At 33.4% G+C, this 20,203-nt stretch overlaps 1 protein-coding gene across 2 annotated transcripts in view; it reads left to right on the forward strand.

The window, feature by feature from the left end:
* LOC145287902 (arrestin domain-containing protein 2-like) overlaps positions 1 to 20,203 on the forward strand; it is an 867,795-nt gene that overhangs the window by 621,943 nt on the left and 225,649 nt on the right. For both annotated transcript variants that reach the window (XM_080135843.1, XM_080135842.1), the window contains one exon: positions 15,354 to 15,487. In XM_080135843.1, coding sequence (XP_079991969.1) covers positions 15,370 to 15,487 — 118 coding nt within the window. In that variant the 5' untranslated portion in view covers positions 15,354 to 15,369. The remainder of the gene's footprint in view (positions 1 to 15,353; positions 15,488 to 20,203) is intronic.

The raw sequence follows: 20,203 nt of genomic DNA on the forward strand, positions 1-20,203 counted from the left end.
ATATATATATATGAATGAATATATACATAAATATATATATATATGTGTGTGTGTGTATTATTATTATTATTATTAATTATATATTATTAATTATTTCAGGGTAAGCAGTTATATTTGGTCGTTACAAATGGCCGTCTGTTTCAGTCAATGAAACTTCGTAAGGCGACCTTAAAAAAAAGGAAATCGAAAAAAGCGTCGAATGGTTCAGGGTCGCTTGACGAAGTCTCATTGATTAAAACAGATGGCTACGTGTAGCGACCAAATGTAATTCTTTACCCTTGAATAAATAATAGAAATATTTTGTACTTGTTTTCGAGCACTATCTAATAACCTCCTTGTATTTATTAGTCCCTACTTTTGAACATCTCAAGCCAGAATTTATATATATATATATATATATATATATATATATATATATATATATATAAAGAAATGGATGAATAAAAGTATATTATAATCTTTACGTATCTGCAAAAGTTATAAGTTAAATTATTTTTTAGTTTACTAGTTTAAGTTATTGTTTACATCTCAGTATTATATAGTTGAACCCGCTTTTATAATTGTGAATTTTCCAGCGGAACATCTGTTTATGTTAGTCCTTATTCTATCATTAGTACAGGTTCATTAGTATTCCTAAAAATTTAAAACGTCTCTTTTTGTAAAATATCCAAGGCTCCTTTACAGTATATAATATATATATATATATATATATATATATGTATATATACATATGTGTATATGTTCCTTCATGTGTATTTTACATGTATATGTGCATGTACGTATGTATAGGCATATGTATGTGCGTGCATATATGTGTGTCTCTACATGATTATGGTTGCATGTGTGTGAAAATGCATACGTATGTTGGCGTACATCTGGATGTACGCATGTGTTTATTGTCATGTGTATGTGGGGTGGAGAGGGCTCCCGTAAGCCGTGGTAAAGGCAACCCCTCTAAGAGAAGCAAATCTTAGATTGAAAAAAATAGATAAAGCGGGAGACCAGTAACCGCATTAAGCTGGTCTGCTGGCTATCTTGCCCTTGCTTGTTGCTGGATGTCAACATTTTGAGCCGAGAGAGAGATTTAGCTGTCGTACAAAGATAAAACTCAATAAAGTCATCTGTGTATAGATACTCCCTCGGCCATGGAAAAGTTGTGACGCTTGCAATGCTGGAAGCATGTAATAATTGATCTTCCATCATTATATGTATATATGTATGTATAGGTGTATGTATGTTCATGTACAGGTGTATGTATAAGTGGGCATATCTATGTGTATATGTATGTATATGTGTATATGTATGTATAAATGTGTGTATGTGTATACGTATATGTATTGTCTGTATGTATGTGTATATATGCATGTGTGTTTATCTGCATATATGCATGTGTGTATGTGTATATATGCATGTGTGTATGTATATGTATGAATGTATATGTGTATATGTGTATTTATGTGCATGTGTGTATGAGTGCATATTTATGTATGTATATGTAGGTAAGTGTATGTACATATATAAATGTGTGTGCATATGTGTACTTATGTGTATATGTATGTATATGTGTGTATGTATTTGTATACGTGTGAGCATTTATATGTATGTACATGTGTATGTATGCGTGTGTGTATGTATATGTATGTGTATTATGCATTGTGTATGTATATATGTGCGTATGTTTACAGATATGTGTGTATGTGTATATATGTATATTTGCATTTATATATATATATATATATGTATGTATGTCATTGAGTTGTCTCGTGTATGTTTATGTATGTATATGTATGTGTATTATGTATTATGTATGTATGCATATATGTGTGTTATATGAATATATGTATGTGTATATATGTATGTATGCGTGCATGTATATATATATATATATATATATATATATATATATATATATACTAGTGACCGTCTTCAGTGCCAGGTCTGTTTGAGCGTGTGGATTTTGCCGGCAGGACTGAAGTCATCTTCGGCTCATGGATTTTCAGTGCCTGAGGGAGTAGCATTCGTCTGACAAGACGTTGCAATCATCATATGTATATATACATATATATCTGTGTATATGTATATATACCTATATATATGTATATATATGTATATGTATATACCTATATATATGTATATATACATATATTTATGTGTATATGCATATATACATATATATATGTATATATACATATTTATATATGTATATATATATTTTTTATATATGTATATATATATGTTTTATTTATGTATTTATTTTTTATAACACTCAAGCTACGCTGACGAGGAGTAGAACCCCGAAACATGCATGTACGTAGATTACTGTTTTAAAAATTATTAAATAAAAATATTATTTGTTTACATTCAAAATAAAAAAAAAATGGGCAATTTCTAAAAAACATCCGATCTTCAAGGTGAAGACGCTAATCTTAATACCGTTTAAAAATAAATCAACAATAAAAACTACGTAAATATATAAACGATAAAAACTAAACAGTAAATCGTCTATGGCATCATAGCGTGATGGATAAGACGCTGGACTGAAATACATCAGGTCCAGGGTTCGAATCATAATAACCGTCAAGCTACGCTTACGATGGGTAGAGACCCCAAACATGCATGTACGTAGATTACTGTTTTAAAAATAATTAAATAAAAATATTATTTGTTTATGTCCAAAATAAAAAATGGCCAATTTCTAAAAAAAAAAAAAAAATCCGATCTTCAAGGTGAAGACGCTAATCTTAATATCGTTTTAAAAATCAACAAAATATACGTGTATATATATATATATATATATATATATATATATATATATATATATATATATACACGGAATTCAGTTGGTAAACTAAAATGATTCTTCAATTCATACATTATTTCAAATATAGATATTATTTTATGTATACGTTTCCGATTGTATAATTCCTATCTATGCAACCGTGTTCATTTAAACCTGTCTTAATTGGAAGTCATTATTAAGATAAGTATTATTTATTAATTACCAATTTAGAAGAAAATGAGGATAATATCCGCAATAAATGAAATTAATAAATAATACTCATCTCAATAATGAATTCCAGTTAAATAATATATATATATATATATATATATATATATATATATATATATATATATATATATACCATTCGGTACGGACCTGGCCATGGAAGATCATATAATAAATAAACATGAATTTCTAAGACCAAATAGTTCAACCTTGATAGCCTTTCTGGGCCCTTGGCGCACTTGATAGAGACGTTGAATCTCTACGGTTCCAGATGAGAATTGTCTAAAGATAACGGTTTCAATCCTACCCAGCGTGGTGAGACAATAACTACGGATGGAAGTAATGGCAGTGGATGCAGTTAAGAGATTCAGAGTTCCTATCCTGTCGCGGTTACCACCTGACTAAGGCCAGAGGCGTAGTTGGCCGAAACGTCGTGAAACAACTAAGAAAAGATGGGGATAATAGTCATTATCTTGATGTATGTACCTTTTTCTAGTTGCTGTTTTCTGGTGGTTTGTATTTACTTTAATAACCTCTCATTGAGGTGCTTTTCCTTCGATAGAAACGCTATAACATCAAATAATAGTTCACGTATATTTATTTCTACCTTCCTTCAGAGTTTGTCACGTCCTCTTTTTTCTACATCTTCTATAGTTAGTTCTGATGGTCTTACCACGGACCGAAGATTCAAAATACCTCCCAAGCCAATGTCCAGTCAGTCTACACTGAACCCGGTTCACTATCTAACAAATACCACTCCTTTACTAGCTTGTGTTTCGTGAAATATAATTCGTTTTTTATTAGTATTTTTGTTAATTATCTTACGTCACCATCCAAGTCAATCTTATTGATTTGGTAAATTGTCGATTGTGTAACAAACATTAAAAGTATGCTGTAAATAGTTTATTGTTTATACTAGTTATTTTCTGATACACTTTTCTGTTATCTAATATTTCATATCTAGAAAACGCTGACCATCTCACAATAAATCTTTCGTTAACTCGTTCCATCGGGTAATCAGCCGCTACCCGGGATCCACAATATCTAACATTCTATCTTTTTAAATAAGTTTTTTGGTAAAGTTTATTCATTTATTAACCTAATGGAAGAATATAAAATGTGTGCATCTAATAAATTGGTCATTATACTTCAGACCTAACTCCGTGGAACTTTTATGTTATTCCATAAACTCAAGGAAAACCTTAAAGATAGCCGTTATGAGACAATTGAGGAGATGTAATAGGCTGTGATGTAGGCCATTGACACGCTTACGTAAGAAGACTTCCATGAAGCCTTCTAGAATTTATGCAACGGTACAACAAGTGCATTCCAGCTGGAGAATCGATTATTTCGATAGGGACTAATGTTTCATTTATGTACTATCAATAAAATTGTTCAGACAAAAAAGTCTGAAAACTTATTGAAGAAACCTGTATCATTATAATAATTTGTATCATCGCGATTTTCGATCATTCTTCGTAGAGGAACACTTCACTAGCTTTCTTTCACATTGTTTTATCTCTCACCAGGTGCGGTTAAGTAAAATCCATTTGCTTGTCAATATCGTCTCTTCAATGAATTGTTTGCACTATTCTATGCCATTTCCATCTGCCCCTCAATATTTAGCTGTTGTTGGTATGTCTTCTTTGCACTATTCTATGCCATTTCCATTCTGTCCCTCAATATTTAGCTGTTGTTGGTATGTCTTCTTTGCACTATTCTATGCCATTTCCATTCTGTCCCTCAATATTTAGCTTTTGTTGATATGTCTTCTTTGCACTATTCTATGCCATTTCCCTTCTGCCCCTCAATATTTAGCTGTTGTTGGTATATCTTCGAACGCGACGTGACCAAGTGTGTTTAGTCCTTCATATGATTGTTATGGTGCCATTTTCTCCGGTTTTCTCTCTGATCCAGATATTTTTCTTTCACGTACATCGATTCCAACCATCATGCATTCCACCTTGAATTGTGCAACTCATAGTTTTCTATCGCTGCATCATAAAGTAGCAAGGTTTAAGTGATAAATGGCATGATGTATTTTTGAGCACGCTTTTGTTTACTGTTCGTGGTTGATTTTCTACATTTAAATATTACATGAATGCAATAAAATGGACAACTTACTTCATTTAATAAAAAGTGTCATTTTGCATAAAACGTGCGTTGACAACAGCGTAAAGTACTTGCTTTCTCGAACACATTTTGTGGGAAAAATTTGGACTTGAACTATGAAAATTGTTGACAATGTTTGTACTATACAAGCTGATATTGGACCTAATGTAAATATTGGACCTAATTTAAACAGCATATTTGCTAGAAAGGTTCGTGTATGTCGTATCTGCCGATACACAAACTACCTTTACGTTTGTTTGTTTTTTGAGGATGGGACTTTGCATCACTATAAGAAACCTTGTCTGTCGGGCCATTTGCTAAATTTTCATTTGAAATATCAATTTCATCCACCAAAATGCACAGATTAGATGGACGCATATTATAATTAGATACATAAAAGCATTTTTATAAACATCTTTATATGCTTGTTGGCCTGCCATGATAAGTTTGATGTAGCATTTTAAAGAGCCTGTCAAGTTTGAGATAAATTAATTTTGAAGCCGCATTTAGAGATGAATCTGCGTATCCCTGTAAAAACTATATCTACGTGGCCGTTTGTCACTCTTTAATATGAAATATAATTTTAAGACGTGTCTATGCATTTCTGTAAGAAGTATTGTCTGTCAATCTATCACACTTTCACACTTTAGGTTGGCATAGGCTTTTCTTATTTCCGACACGTTTTCGCCATATATAATCATTTCAGATGTGTTGACGCATCTACACACAATACTCAGTCTACCCCCTGTTTGAAGTAGAATTATATTTGTTCTAATACACGTACTTTACAAGTACCGACAGAAAAGTATGCCCCAAGTTTTTTCCCCCTCAACAATATAGATTTACACCATATTAACGAAGATTAAAGTAAGCATATAATTCAACTAAAATGTGTATGTAGAAAATCTTTATTCCAAGTTTCATCAAAATCAATTCCATAGTTTAAATTCTAAAAAGTATTTCAAATTTAATGTTAACGCCTAAAAAGGGTCTGAATGAAATTAACACCCAACTAGGGATCCTGGTTAATTGGTGTCTGATGAATATGGATTTAGCTTATATATATATATATATATATATATATATATACAAACAGGCCGCCCGGCATTACCCTGCATTGTTGCCCGGCATTGTTGCCCGGCATTGTTGCCCGGCATTGTTGCCCGGCTTGCCCGGTTGTAAAATACACTTAGATGTGATATTTTGATTAATCCAGATTTCGTATTTATTATTATTATATTATATTGGACCCAAAATAAAGTAATGATTTAAGATGTTTTTAAAAAATGACTCGTATGGCAACCGAGACTCGAAACTAACGCGTTTTGCTTACGATTATTTTTTACTTTGACGTTAATACCTGAGCTATGAAGACATGTTTACTTCAAGGCTAAAAAGTAAAACTTTAACCAATAACTATTAAGTTACGCATGCATGTTCGTTATTCCGTCGTTTGACCTTCACCTGACAAATTCCATGCTTTAAATTTTCACACTTTTGCACCGATTTTCCCCGGCTGAAACCCAGATATAAAGTTTTGCATGGGATTGAATACCATATATATCACATTGCATGTATGCAGACGAAAAACTGACAGGAGAGTTTGGCAAGCAATTTTTTAACAAATATATTTACGCATACATAAATATATATATAAAGTGGTTTGTGTTTACTATAACCTTTTTACGCAAGTATAAATCATGTAGAATATCTGCATCATTATAATTACACGTAATAGTTAACTAAAGATGATCATCCCCTAAGAAAACTGAAAAAAAAAACACTTAGAGATGCTTAATTAAATGAATGTTTAAAAGAAATACAAATTAGCTAGATCTTTTGCAGATGAATGCAATTTCACTACCCATATATAAGAAAGTTGAATTTTCTTTTAAAATAAATAGCAAAAAAGGTTTTTAATATGAATATCAATGCACAACAATCCAAGTTATATTATATATAAATATACACACACAACACACACACACACACACACACACACATATATATATATATACCTAACTGTATATACATGGAGATAAAGTTTCTTTATAATCAATTAAATTCACTTAATTTTATTCATAATATTCGTAAACTCTAATCTGATAATTCATACGTGCTGCTATCTTAGCTCGTCGAGGGATTGTTGGCCTAAATAAGAGATAATTCTTTTGTTAAAGAAAAAAAAACATATAAAATTCGAGTGACAAACGCGATAAATCCATTGTCGAGAATAAAACAACGAAGATATCAAAGGTAGACTTCAACTCAAGGCCTATTCTATTTGAACGCAAAATTAAATATTCTGCTATTGCGTTATGGAACAATATTCAGGAATATTGGAAAGTGTTTAAACGCGACGAATTCATGTGCATGATAGCTTCACGGGTCCTGAAATGGCGGTTATCACGTTTTGTAGTCAAGTCTTTTAGATTGTCGTTTCTATTTGTTTAAGAGACTTTACGTGACTGCATATTTGATGTCTAGCTGTTGCAATTCTACTACTCATCGGCCTGTAATATTTTTTTAGATGCGTCCATGCATGTCTACTTATCGATTAATCAGTGTGACACGCTTTAGCATAAAATTGGATGTACTTTGGTCGGTTTTAAATATTTTCAGTATTAAACGCGTAACTGGAATGGACACATCTTAGAAATATTCGCCCTTGTTTATTTGTGTTGGTATCTTCACGGCCAAATGTCAGTTGCAAAGTGTTTTCAAAGACGTCCCCAATAGTCGCACAGTGAATCCCTTGTTGTTGATAAGAAACACGAAAAAGGACAAAGGATTCTTTGAAAGGACTTAAAATTTCATGACACAAAGGAGAAGTTAAAAAAAGACGAGGAAGCTGATGAAATCGGGTTAATATGTAGAGGAAGTTGACGATGACAAGAAAAAAAATTAAGACGGAGAATAGTCTTCTTATTTCAAAATAAATCTGCTATAAACAGATAAAAGTAAACCTTTTGCAAATTCCATAAAAACGAATAAACATACGATTAAGTAATTTTCTCTCGTTGGATACCGCCTTTTTTAAATAATAATCATAATAGTGTGCTGTCTATATAAACTCATAAAACAACAACTTTTGGCGAATCCTTAAAATTCCACTCGACACGATTTCAAAACCACTTCCGCTTAGAAGATGTGTTCTAATATTAGTCTGGTTCTATAAAAAACATAATTGTGACTATTTTCAAAACAGTTGCAATATGATATAATATAATACACTCTTACTATCGATATTGGAGATTTTTTTTTTAGATAACCGCGTCGTTCTCATATGCAAAATTGTTTAATATGAAACCAAATTCATAGCATGTAAGTAAACCAAAGTTTAAATTAAATTCGAGTTTTTAATGATCTAAAATCAAGTTAAAAACAAACAATTAGTTTTACGCGAAATTTTTTTACATTAAGTCAATTTAAAGAAAAACGTCCACCAATGTGTAATATTTTATTACTATACAAGCATGGGTGCCCGGCGTTGTTCCAGTGTTTGGAGGTGTGTGTTGAGCAAAAAAAAAGTGGTAGTAGGAAGGCAGGCTCAAACCCGAACCTCGAAGGAGGAAAAGAACGGGGAAAAACTGACGTCTTTGTTATTACGACCGCCGCCAAATCGGAAGTGGCGTAGGTTTGAATTAAAACTAGACAATCGACAAAAGAGGATGATTTTCGCAAATATCGGCGAAAAAAGCGACCCCTCCCTGTGTAAAAGTGCCCAGTTGAGGATGAAGATATTAATGTTTTTAGTCAATTTTTCGGTATTTGTCGTCTGAAGGGTCGAGCTTCAAAACGATTATGATCTTGTAAAAATCCGTCGCCTCTGTCGAAAGTTTTACGAAGACATTCAAACATACATACATACATTTATATATTGGTAACTCAAATTTTCGACCCAAAGCGATAAAATGCTTGTCCTATCTCTGAATACCCTTTATGTAAAATTTCAAATGTTTAGACCAGAAATTGTCTGAGTAATTTGGTAGAGACCGCAGAGATCATTTTTTTTTTAATTTTGACCCCTATTATGACCTCTTAACATTTATTGTTTAGACTCAAATCAAGTTACTAAGTTAGATCCAAGTCCAAGCAACCTATATATGAAATCTCAAGTGTTTAGACCCAAAATTGTCGGAGGAGTTTGGTATAGGTCTCAAACGTCAAATCGCTGAACTCTGACCAGCCAAATATCTGGTCGAAAACGGATTACAATGAGTTTCCCAAAGCTCAGTACCCTGCATATCAAATTTCGAGTTTGTAGTCAGAAAATTGACAGAGTTATTGCGTAGGGAAATGTACACAGGCAGACACACAGACACACAGACCGACAGACAGACACTTTAACTTTCATATATATATATATATATATATATATATATATATATATATATATATATATATATATATATATATAGATTACAACAAAAACTAAGTGTACATAATGTGGCCATCTTGGAAAATAATCTTTCGCAGTCATTCAAATAGCGAAAGTATTGTTTGTTCCTTTAATATTATTATATGTGTGTTATGTCAAAAGTTAATAATTATAGAAAATGACCGGTTCTTCATTCCTTCCGAAAACAAATGAAACTAGAATAAAATCTTTTAATGGAGTGTGGGGGGGTCTTCCAGATATATCGTTGCATATCTGCAATAATCTCTTCTTTTTATATGCATTTTCGTACACACGTTTTTAATTATTCTCTACTGTTACGTCAGTTCCATGATTGCTGCATGACAAAGCTCACAGGCACATTCTTTTTGTTCGATAGCCACAGAAATTACACCTCTTCTTGACCTATAAATAACTCTGTGTGCCTCACGTCTGCCGGGTTTCATGTAAGCACAATTTATTTCCGAAAATGTTTAATGGGTGGAACACATTACAATGAGATTGCTTTCGTACGAGTTCCACCTTCAGCCTTCAGAGGAATGTCACTTAGAACTGATTTCACTTTGAACTTTGTCCATTACGCCACGGTCTTTGTGGAACGAGAACATGCTACTCAAATAAAGGGTACATTTGAAATTCCGTACTGATTTTTAAGTTCAAGAGTAGGATTCTCGATTTTGACAAGATCCACCTGAAGAAAATCGTATATTACATCGGTCGAAATGTATTGAAAATAGCATTCAACATAAAAATTGTAGTTTGACAAATATGAATGATAAAAATAATAAAAATTATCAACTCTCAGCTAAAAATCTTTGCGCCGAGCGTTATTAAACAGACATCAATCTAACTATTGTATCCCAACCTCGACTTGATTTTTGCCTTATATTTCAACGAGCACTCTGTCACGTTTAAGTTCATCATGAAATTAAATCCCTTTATTGAACATTGAATTTATAGATATTAAATCATTGCTTGATAACAGCAGAAACTTGATAATCTAAAATAGTTTCGTACTTTGGGGTAATTCAGCCAAGTCCGGGGTAATTGTGCCAACTAGCTTAAGGTGCTCTTTTGGCAACCACGCATATAAAGAGCACTTTTTTTAGTTGGCAGAATTACGCCCTGGTTTGGCGCAATTACCCAAAAATACGGCATAGCTTCATGATGACAAAGTTCTAATTCTTACTAACACCATCCTCGAGAATCTTCGGTATTTCTGTACAGGAGCTTGTCAGGACAACGAAACATAAGTGTACTTCATCCCACTAGCAAACCCTGGCCAAAGAAACAAAGGAACGTAGTATCCAATGCCCAAATAAGATATCCTCCAAATGGAAACACACTGACACGTACGAGGAATTATACACTTAATCCTGATGATGCTACTACAAGTTACGGCACTGAGTTCAACACACAAATCGATTTAATAATTTCAGATCTTGAAATGCAGAAATATATAAAAATACATCACAAGGTACGTAAGGAACAATAAATTAAAGAAGTCAAATAAGAAAAAAATAAAATAATAATCTTTATTGTTTTACTAACTCAATGTTTTAGGAGCAAAGGAGAATGTATTTTGGCCAGTCGAATATCTCTGCATCTTATAAATAAATCAAACGGTAATATCGCGAAGGACACACTTGATCTCTCAAAAATTAATAAAATTTTTGATTATTATTTATGTACAAAATAATTTATTTTGATTATATGATATAATTAAGTTATCATTCAAAAATAAAATCAAGCATGTATTTCTCCTTTCGTATACAGGAGGTAATGAAAAACTAAACGCAAGAGTCGGCCTGTTACTATATTAAGGAATGAACAATGATTAACATTTAAATTTCATCTGAAAATTAGTATTATTCCCAAAATATTCGAGCTGCCTCTGTATTCTAAATATAAAGAAATTGGCATCACACATGCATGAAGTATTGCTGTCATATTTGGGATGGTCTATGTAAAATTAGTCTCTTGCTCTTAGACAGGGGTCAAAAAGAGTTCCCAACCTTATATGCCCCGCCCAATCAACCAAAAATATCTCAGTCAAATAACTGCAATGTTGCGTACCTGTGCCCGTTTTACGAGTATTTGAATAAAATGTGATCATTAAAATTAACCAGTCACCTCTTTCTCCATTGTATCACATGCTAATGATCAGAGTCGTTTACGGTCTTTGATGTGATAAATAATGAGTAGAACAATTAAATTACAATTTTACATGAGAACAGTTGGCTTTATCTTCGTGTAGGGCATTGTTTTCAAGTTAGTTACGGGACGGACAGACAAAAACATCATATTCATATTATTATATGCCACCAAATGCCATCGTTTTCAATTTGTTTTAGTACGATATTCGTTTGGTTTCGGACCTGATTTAATTCTGCAAGAAATAGAAACAAAATGCTCAAGATGTTTGTTATAAAAATGTCTTCTAAATTTTCCATTTCATTTCGGAAAAAAGGAAATTACAAACCTGTCTAAAAAAACAGCAAACCATTTGCTATTTCGTTCCAGTAAACTAACAAGAAAAAAAGAAGATCGAGGAAATCTAATTCCTTTATTAGAAAAGTTGATCTGGGATTTAAAATCAATTAATCGACTCGGCGATTTCGTATCCTACGTTAATAAGAAACTAACCGTGTGTCTGGAGCTGTGGTCGAGCGTATAACACATGTCTATTCTATCTGCGCGATTAACGATTCAAATGTTATTTCAAATGAGAAAGAAAAAGCATCTAATATATTTGAAAGTTTTTAAAAATCATAAAACATATGAGATAAAGTAAACAAACGATTTGTAATCTAAATAAGTCTTCTCTTCCTCTTCATATATATATATGCGTGTGTGTGTGTGCGTGTGTGTATGTGTGCGCGCATGTATATATATATATATATATATATATATATATATATATTCATACATGTAATAAATAACGTATTATAACTCGCATTATCAATATAAATGTAAAAGTTGGCACATTGTTCTGTTCCCATTTAATAGTTTAGATTAAATAAAAGAATAATTTGAATTAAGAATAAAGTCCCTTGCATCTTGCTCGTTAGAAAAGAAAAACGACTCATAGTAATCTCCCTTTGCATCCTAGACTTATCTCCCTTTGATCCTTTCTCCTAAAAGGGGAATAGTTTGGTTGAACACCGAGGAGTAAACGGTAGCACCTTTAGTGACGAAGATGGCATCTTACAAGTTTGTGGTCGGATTAAAAGAGCCAAGCTCGAAGACAATGAAAAGCACCCCATGATCATTTCTGGCAAACATCACCTAGCCACCCTACTAATAAGACATTACCATGGGGAAGTCCGATACCAAGGACGCCTTTTCACCGAAGGAGCTATCCGCACTGCAGGATACTATATAATCGGAGATAAAAGATGCGTAAGTATGATCATCCACCATTGTGTCACCTGCAGGAAACTTTGCAGCGCCATTCAAATTCAAAAGATGGCCGACGTCTCATCGAACGCATGTCTACGGAACCTCCATTCACCAATATAGGCCTACACATGGTCAATCTCTTCACGCAGAATTAGAGGGGGGATTAGCTTACAGTAAACAATGGGCAGCCATATTCACTTGCATGGCCACGGGAGCCATACACATTGAAGTTATTAAATCGCTCGACACTTCCAGCTTTATCAATGACCTTAAACGCTTCTTTTATTTTGGTGGTCCGGTCAAACACATACGTTCAGACCGTTGCACTAATCTTGTCAGCGCTTGCAAAGAACTGAGTATTGCCTCAAACATGATGACTCCCATCAATAAATATTTACTGGAAAAAGCTGTATTTGGACATTCAACCCCCTCACGCCTCCCAAATGGGTGGCACCTGGGAAAGGATGATAGATATGGCCAAACGAATTTTAGACTCTGTTTTTCAACAAGAAGGGCATATAAAATTAACACACGAAGCCGAAATTGCACCCAAAAAAGGCTATGATGACTGTTTGAGAGTCTGCGGCCGGTCTCATCCATCACAGCTTCTTGAATCCTGGCGAAACAATTACGGCGGAGAATTACTGTGACAAATAGACGAAATGCACCAGAAGCTCCAACGCATGTGCTCGAGATTGGTCAATATGAAGGGACCAATACTCATCCATGACAACGCTCCCCCGCATGTTGCTTAACTGACCCTGAAGGAGCTGAACGAATTAGGCTAGAAGACACTGCATCATCCGCCATATTCACTGGATCTCACTCACCGATTATCACTTTTTCAAGCATCTCGGCGACTTCCTGCGCGAAAAATGCTTCAAAAGCCAAAATAATGCAGAATCGGTCTTCAGTGACTTCATCGCTTTCAGAACTCTGGATTTCTATGCTAGTGGGATAAGTAAACTTGTTTCTCGTTGAAAAATGTGTCGATTCTAATTTCGATTAATAAAGTTTGTGAAAGGTGTTATGATCTCTTGAAGTTGAACATAAAAAAACGACATTATTTTTGCACCATCCTAATAACATGTGCGCCACCTCCAAGAATCGAAACATTTATTTTTCTTTGGCGTTAATGCCTCAGCTATGAAGACATGTTTGCTGCAATGCTAAAAATTAAAACATGAATCAATAGCTATTGCAGTATGCATGCATATTCGTAATCCCGTCGTTCGACCTTCATCTGCCAAATTCCATGTTTTTAATTTCCACGCGATTCGCCGATTTCCCTAGTTAAAACCTAATATAAAGTTTTGCATGGATTCGAATATCCTATACATTAATTTTCATGTATGTAGACCAAAAACTGACAGAGGAGTTTGATAGGCAAAATATTTAAACAAAAATGTATATATAAGCATACATAAAGATATAGAGAGAAAGTATTTGTGCTTACTATAAATTTTTACGCAGCTATTATACAGTATAAATTATGTAAAATATTTGCATTAATATAATTACACATAATAGTAAACTAAATATGATCACCCTATTAGAAAACCGAAAAAACTAATAGGGAATTAATTAAAATGAACATCAACCTTTTTTTCTTCACTGTATCCTTTTTAATGCAAGGAAAAAAAGCTTTCTAACTGATTTATTTTCTTCCAGGAAGCACACATCTGATTTTGACGTGTTTTTCTTTGGAGTTGGACTTGCACTATTCAACAAAAACACAAGTAAGACGTACTGTATAAAGATATAAATAAAAACTATGAGTGTGAAAGAGATATATATCTCGTTCTGAAATAATAATAAGCAACTATATATATATATATATATATATATATATAATCATCTACATACAGTACTGTTTCGTTGTATCACAGCTCATCAGTGCGGCTAGAAAGCAGCTACCTAAACCAGGATCGAAACTCGACCGCCCGAGCGACAGCCAACGCTTTTTTCACCATTGATTCAAACAATATAGAAATTTATCAAGCATTATATACATTCGTTTATATATATACATACAATATTATGATTCCCTAGAATTGATAGGTTTTTATTATTCATAATAAAACAACCCTTAATACGTATTCATTCAATATTTACTCAATGCAATTGTGAATTTTCTAAAGCGTGCAAGTATATTATGTCTCACTTAATTCAAGTTTATTGAAAGAAATTAGGTAGAAATGTGGTAATAGAGATTTTCTGGTGGATTTATACAGTTTTATCTTCTTGGATCGAAAAGCAACACATTTCCAATTTCAGCATACGACACACAAACTATCGTGATTAAGAGATTTGATTACTTCTAAGTTCACCTACCTATATAAGAACTTTTGCCATACATTATGATCATAATTTGGATTATTTCTAACCAAGTATATGTTACTAATATAATTTCCTCGTTTTTTGTCTTTTTAGGGTAACTTGAGTTGTAATGGAGCGACTGGAGAAGTTTCAGATCATCTTTAATAATCCTACAGCAACTTACTATGCCGGAGACACCGTATACGGATATGGATGGATTATTCTTAAAGAACCCATGTTTGTACAGAGTAAGTACACATTAATCTTCCTATTGTAACGGATCCGTTACACTTTATTTTAGTAATTCATAAAAATAAAATCGCAAGAAATAAATAAAAATCCAGGTCGGCATTTTTTTTTTTAACAAAAGCATGTATTACCATTACTCTTCCGTCTCGACACCACTTAAGTCTTTCGCTACCGCACGTCAATCTAACTTGGTGGTGTTTGTCTTTCTTCCGACCGCACGCTGGCTACACCCGGCCCATTCTCGTCTTCACTGTACACCTAGATCAACCACGTGGTACCCCTTTTTTCGATTTTCTTTTCGCACCGGAACGCACACGCTTCCTAATTTGCATACGCGTCCAAACGCTGCTTCTGCTACAAATACAATCGCTTGCTCTCCATCCTTCTGATACTCCTGATATTTTCCCACGCGCTCATATGCACCCTGCTACACTATAATAATTTTCAGAATTTATTTTTGGTTCCTCACCAAATTCACAGAGATTAGACCATTTCTGTAATGGCCTGGTTTCTGCTGATTTCGCTGTAATGGTAGTCTTGTGCAACTCTAGGAGGTCCACCATCCCAGGCTTTACTTTCTTTATTTGAGAGTTGGTTAGTTTATGGTTAATCGAGTTAGACACTCTGCCGGGGATGCCGATGAAGCTGCAAGGCATCTCTTGCCGAATCAGAGGGCTAATAAACTGGAATACTTTCAATCCCACTATCCGATCCTATTGTCAAAGTTCTTGCGATGGGAAAGAACTACACATCCTACTAGGATAGAGAGACTTCCGAACACTGATAGAGCAACTTCTCTAGAAAGAAACCTTCTATTATAGTACTTTCGACATTGTTCACGTTATGCGCTAAATCCGCTATTATTAACTTGATAGAAACAATGGTTCGTGTTCTGGACAATGCAAGGTTCCATTTAAAAGGGATGCATTATGAAATGGAGACGCATATTTTTCGAAATTCCAATCGTACAGCGTTATTTATAATGTTTTATACTAGCTTAGCTACGCAGCGTTGCCCACGTAGATAAGCTAGTATAAGAAGCTGTAGGAAGTATGTATCTTTAAAAATGCCCCTATCAACCTCTTTGTATCATCTCTTCTATCTTCCCCCTCTCTTCCTTTGTGTTTCCTTTACATATATTACCCGCCTTTTCACCACTTTCAATTTATTCGTCTTTTCTACACTAAATCTCTTCATGATCAGGCAGACCACATCTACAGTTTACGATTAAACTAATACATTAATTTAGAATACATCATACACAACATAGGTAGTGCCAGAAAGGCTTAACGTGGAAAAGCTATCGTTTATAAGAATTTATTAAAACTTCAGTACGGAAATAAATACGATGTTTGGGCACCACAGGATTTGAGGGAACAGAATCTTGAAGACTCCATTTATATATATAATTTGCTTTATAAATGAAATTAAAATACGCCCATTATAAATCAAATATCCATAAATAATAAGTAATGGTTTATTTACCGTAATGTTGCAAGACAAATGATCCCGTGATAAGCTAGATTAACCAGATTTTGCACAAAGCGATATACTTAAGCATCAGGTGTCGTTGGATGGTCTTTTTGTGCCATGAGGATCTAGAGAAGTAATTCTGAATTGTATTGCTCATAACCTGTTGAATTAAATTTAAAAGTACGATTGGCCACAGTAATGACGTTGTATGAGTAAGAATAATATCTAACCAAATGTTATCTGTGCAATGAAATGTTTGCAAGTTGGCTGGGACATGTTATTCATAAGATATATATCGTTCAGATTACACTTTATTATGATCTTTAAAGAATCACTTCAATCGTAGAAACTATTGGGCAACAGATATATCAAGTTTTAAGAAAGAAAAGAATAGGCAGTGCAACAAACTGACCTATACTTAGCTGATACAAAATTTAATAGCATATTTAGTTTTAATTTTCATTTCCTTTTAAGTTCAAGACGAACTTTTCAGACAGCCTTACATATTATATATATATACGTTTATATATATATATATATATTATATATATATATATATGACTGTGTGTATGCAAAATGGTTATGCAAATATTAATAACAATAATATTTATATAGTTGACCATATCCTGATAAATGGCAATATTTCAGATAGAACATCAGCACTTGACGGAAAATTAATTATGCAAATTGTCATTTGCATAATGCTATTGGTCAAAAACAATAAAATACAATGAACCGAACCATATTTTCTTATTCCATAGATTTTCTAAAAATTAATCTTCTTTCCAGAGAACAATTACTCATTTTTCGAACACCACAATTTTCAATGTGTTTAATTTTTATACTAACTACGCAATTCAGAAAGTGATACAATGTTTAACAAGAGAGACCAGAGATGTGCCGCTGTACAACTCATGCTCTCTACCGATCCAAGTTATGATAGCAGTACCATTGGCAGCACCCTTAAAATGCATCACTATATTGCCAGAACTAACAAGGACGTACCCAGCCACGGTCATGATTTTTGGTGTGATTTCAAGTGAGGGGCACATCATGCTACCTCACGCCTTGGAAGACTTAAAAGCCAACACCAAAGTCCACCTGGATGTGCTGAAGTGTGTGGGGATCCCCTGGTGCATTTAGGTGTCGGCTAGCAGACCGTTGAGGTGGCAGCAGGACCAGGCGCCGTCCCACAAACCCAATGAGACCCAGGGTTGGCTTTAGAAGGATTGCTATGAAGTTGTACCTTTCTCTCACTGACCCTTTCTTCTCCCGACCTGAACGCGCTGGATTACAGTAGAACCCCGGGATACAATGGCCCTAGGATAGTGTTTATTAAGGTTATGATGTGGGATACGATGTTTTTCTCATCCCTGCTTACGGAATTTTCCCCGCCTTACGGTGTTATTTATAATGTTATTTGATTATATACATGTGTATTATCTACTGTACTGTCTTTTGTTACTAATTTGTAATGCATTATCACAGAGTTTAACTGTACTTCGTTTGGTCATACATCGAGAACACTCCTACAAAATAAAGTTACCGAACTGATTTTATCAATAAAAGTTTAACAATAAAGCTGTAGTGTCGTTTTCTTTAGGCGACAATTTTATCGTTCTTCGATGTAAGAGAGCAATCAAATACAAAGACACTCTAAACTCGTTCGCTACGGATATGATTTTTATTAACAATCATGTTGTGAGCAAAATATAAGAAAAATGAATAAAATTCATAACCGATAAAATATTACGGATGCTCATCAGATATATTCCGTCGAAGTTTTCAGAAATCAAAGGGTCTCTCTTTCCTATACGAGATACATTTATATTCAAATATTCAATTAGTTCCATAATGTTCTCCTTTACAAACAGTGAGTACGGAAAAAGTTCAGAACGATTTTCTTCTCTTTAGTTGACTATTTAATTTTTTTGTTGTTGTTGTGGCTTCATGGTTTTATTAGATTTCAGGACAAGAATTAAACAAGTCTAGTGTGATATCTAGCTTCGTGTTCTTACTTGAGATAAGACCACTTGGAGGAGGTGCACCATTTTTCATAAAACACGTGTGGATAAGTCCAACGGAGGAGACCTTCTTTAAGCCCCGATTACTATGTGATTTTGAATAGTTATTAAGGGCTTACTTGTAGAGGAAACTATACTCATATAGGGTTTTCTGGATAACCCACTGTACAAAGACTTTAGACACTAGAGAACAGAGTCTAGTAGGCATTCAAGTGTATCTTTAGTATCTTCATGTCAGGTTGTCATGATAAACTCCTATACACAGAGGGCTTAGACACTGTAGTATGATATCTGGTAAGTATTCGAGTTCTCTCTTATTTCTACTTTAACAATTGTAAATAAATTGAATCTGAAAAGGTGTCGAAAATATTTAAATATTCCAAAATATTTTTTATAAATATTTGCAATCTCTAAATATATAAAAAAATGTAGATGATGAAGGAGGGGAAATGCGCAGGAGGGGAAAGGATGTGTTAAGAAAAATTGAAGAGGCAGATTGGTGGAGTAGATACGAAAAATGTGCGTAGAGTGCACTAATTAATTAAATACCAATAAAGTTTAATTTATATTTGGAAATTTTGTATGAAATATTTAATAATAATAATAATAAAAATAATATATATATATATATATATATATATATATATATATATATATATATATAATCGACTTGAAAGAAGGTCACAGGTGTTCGAGTTTAATTAAAAACCACATAGGAATTTCAAATTGTTTTATATATTTTTGCATAATTCTAAAGAATAGTAAAAAAGTTAATTTACTTTATTTGTTATAGAATAGTCATAAACATGATACAATGAGAAATACAAACGGAACTTTTCATCCGGGTAAGACAAAATACATCTGCTAACCTGAAATAAACAGAAAGGCTAGATAATTTTTAATCGTAACAACTTCGAAAAAAATGGCTAAAACATTTAAGCACATGCAAAAAAAAAAAAAATTAAAGAATGGGCATTTACTGTATAAAACACACCTCGCTGGGTTGTTTGGAAATTAGACTAAAGACATAAAAGTCATAATTGCTTCCGTTTCTTTGCTTTCAATTCCAGGAAAATTCTCAGAACACTCTAAACTTTTACTTATAGAAATTCTAAAATTCATCCAAGTACATTTCTAAGAGGCTTTATCGGTCGCTCGTTTTCTAACTTTGATATTAAAGCCGGGAAATATTTTTTAAAGATTATGGTCGTCCGTTTA

Source organism: Euprymna scolopes, chromosome 11 (genome assembly GCF_053919585.1).
Source record: "Euprymna scolopes isolate OS-2025 chromosome 11, ASM5391958v1, whole genome shotgun sequence".
Lineage (NCBI taxonomy): Eukaryota > Metazoa > Mollusca > Cephalopoda > Sepiida > Sepiolidae > Euprymna > Euprymna scolopes.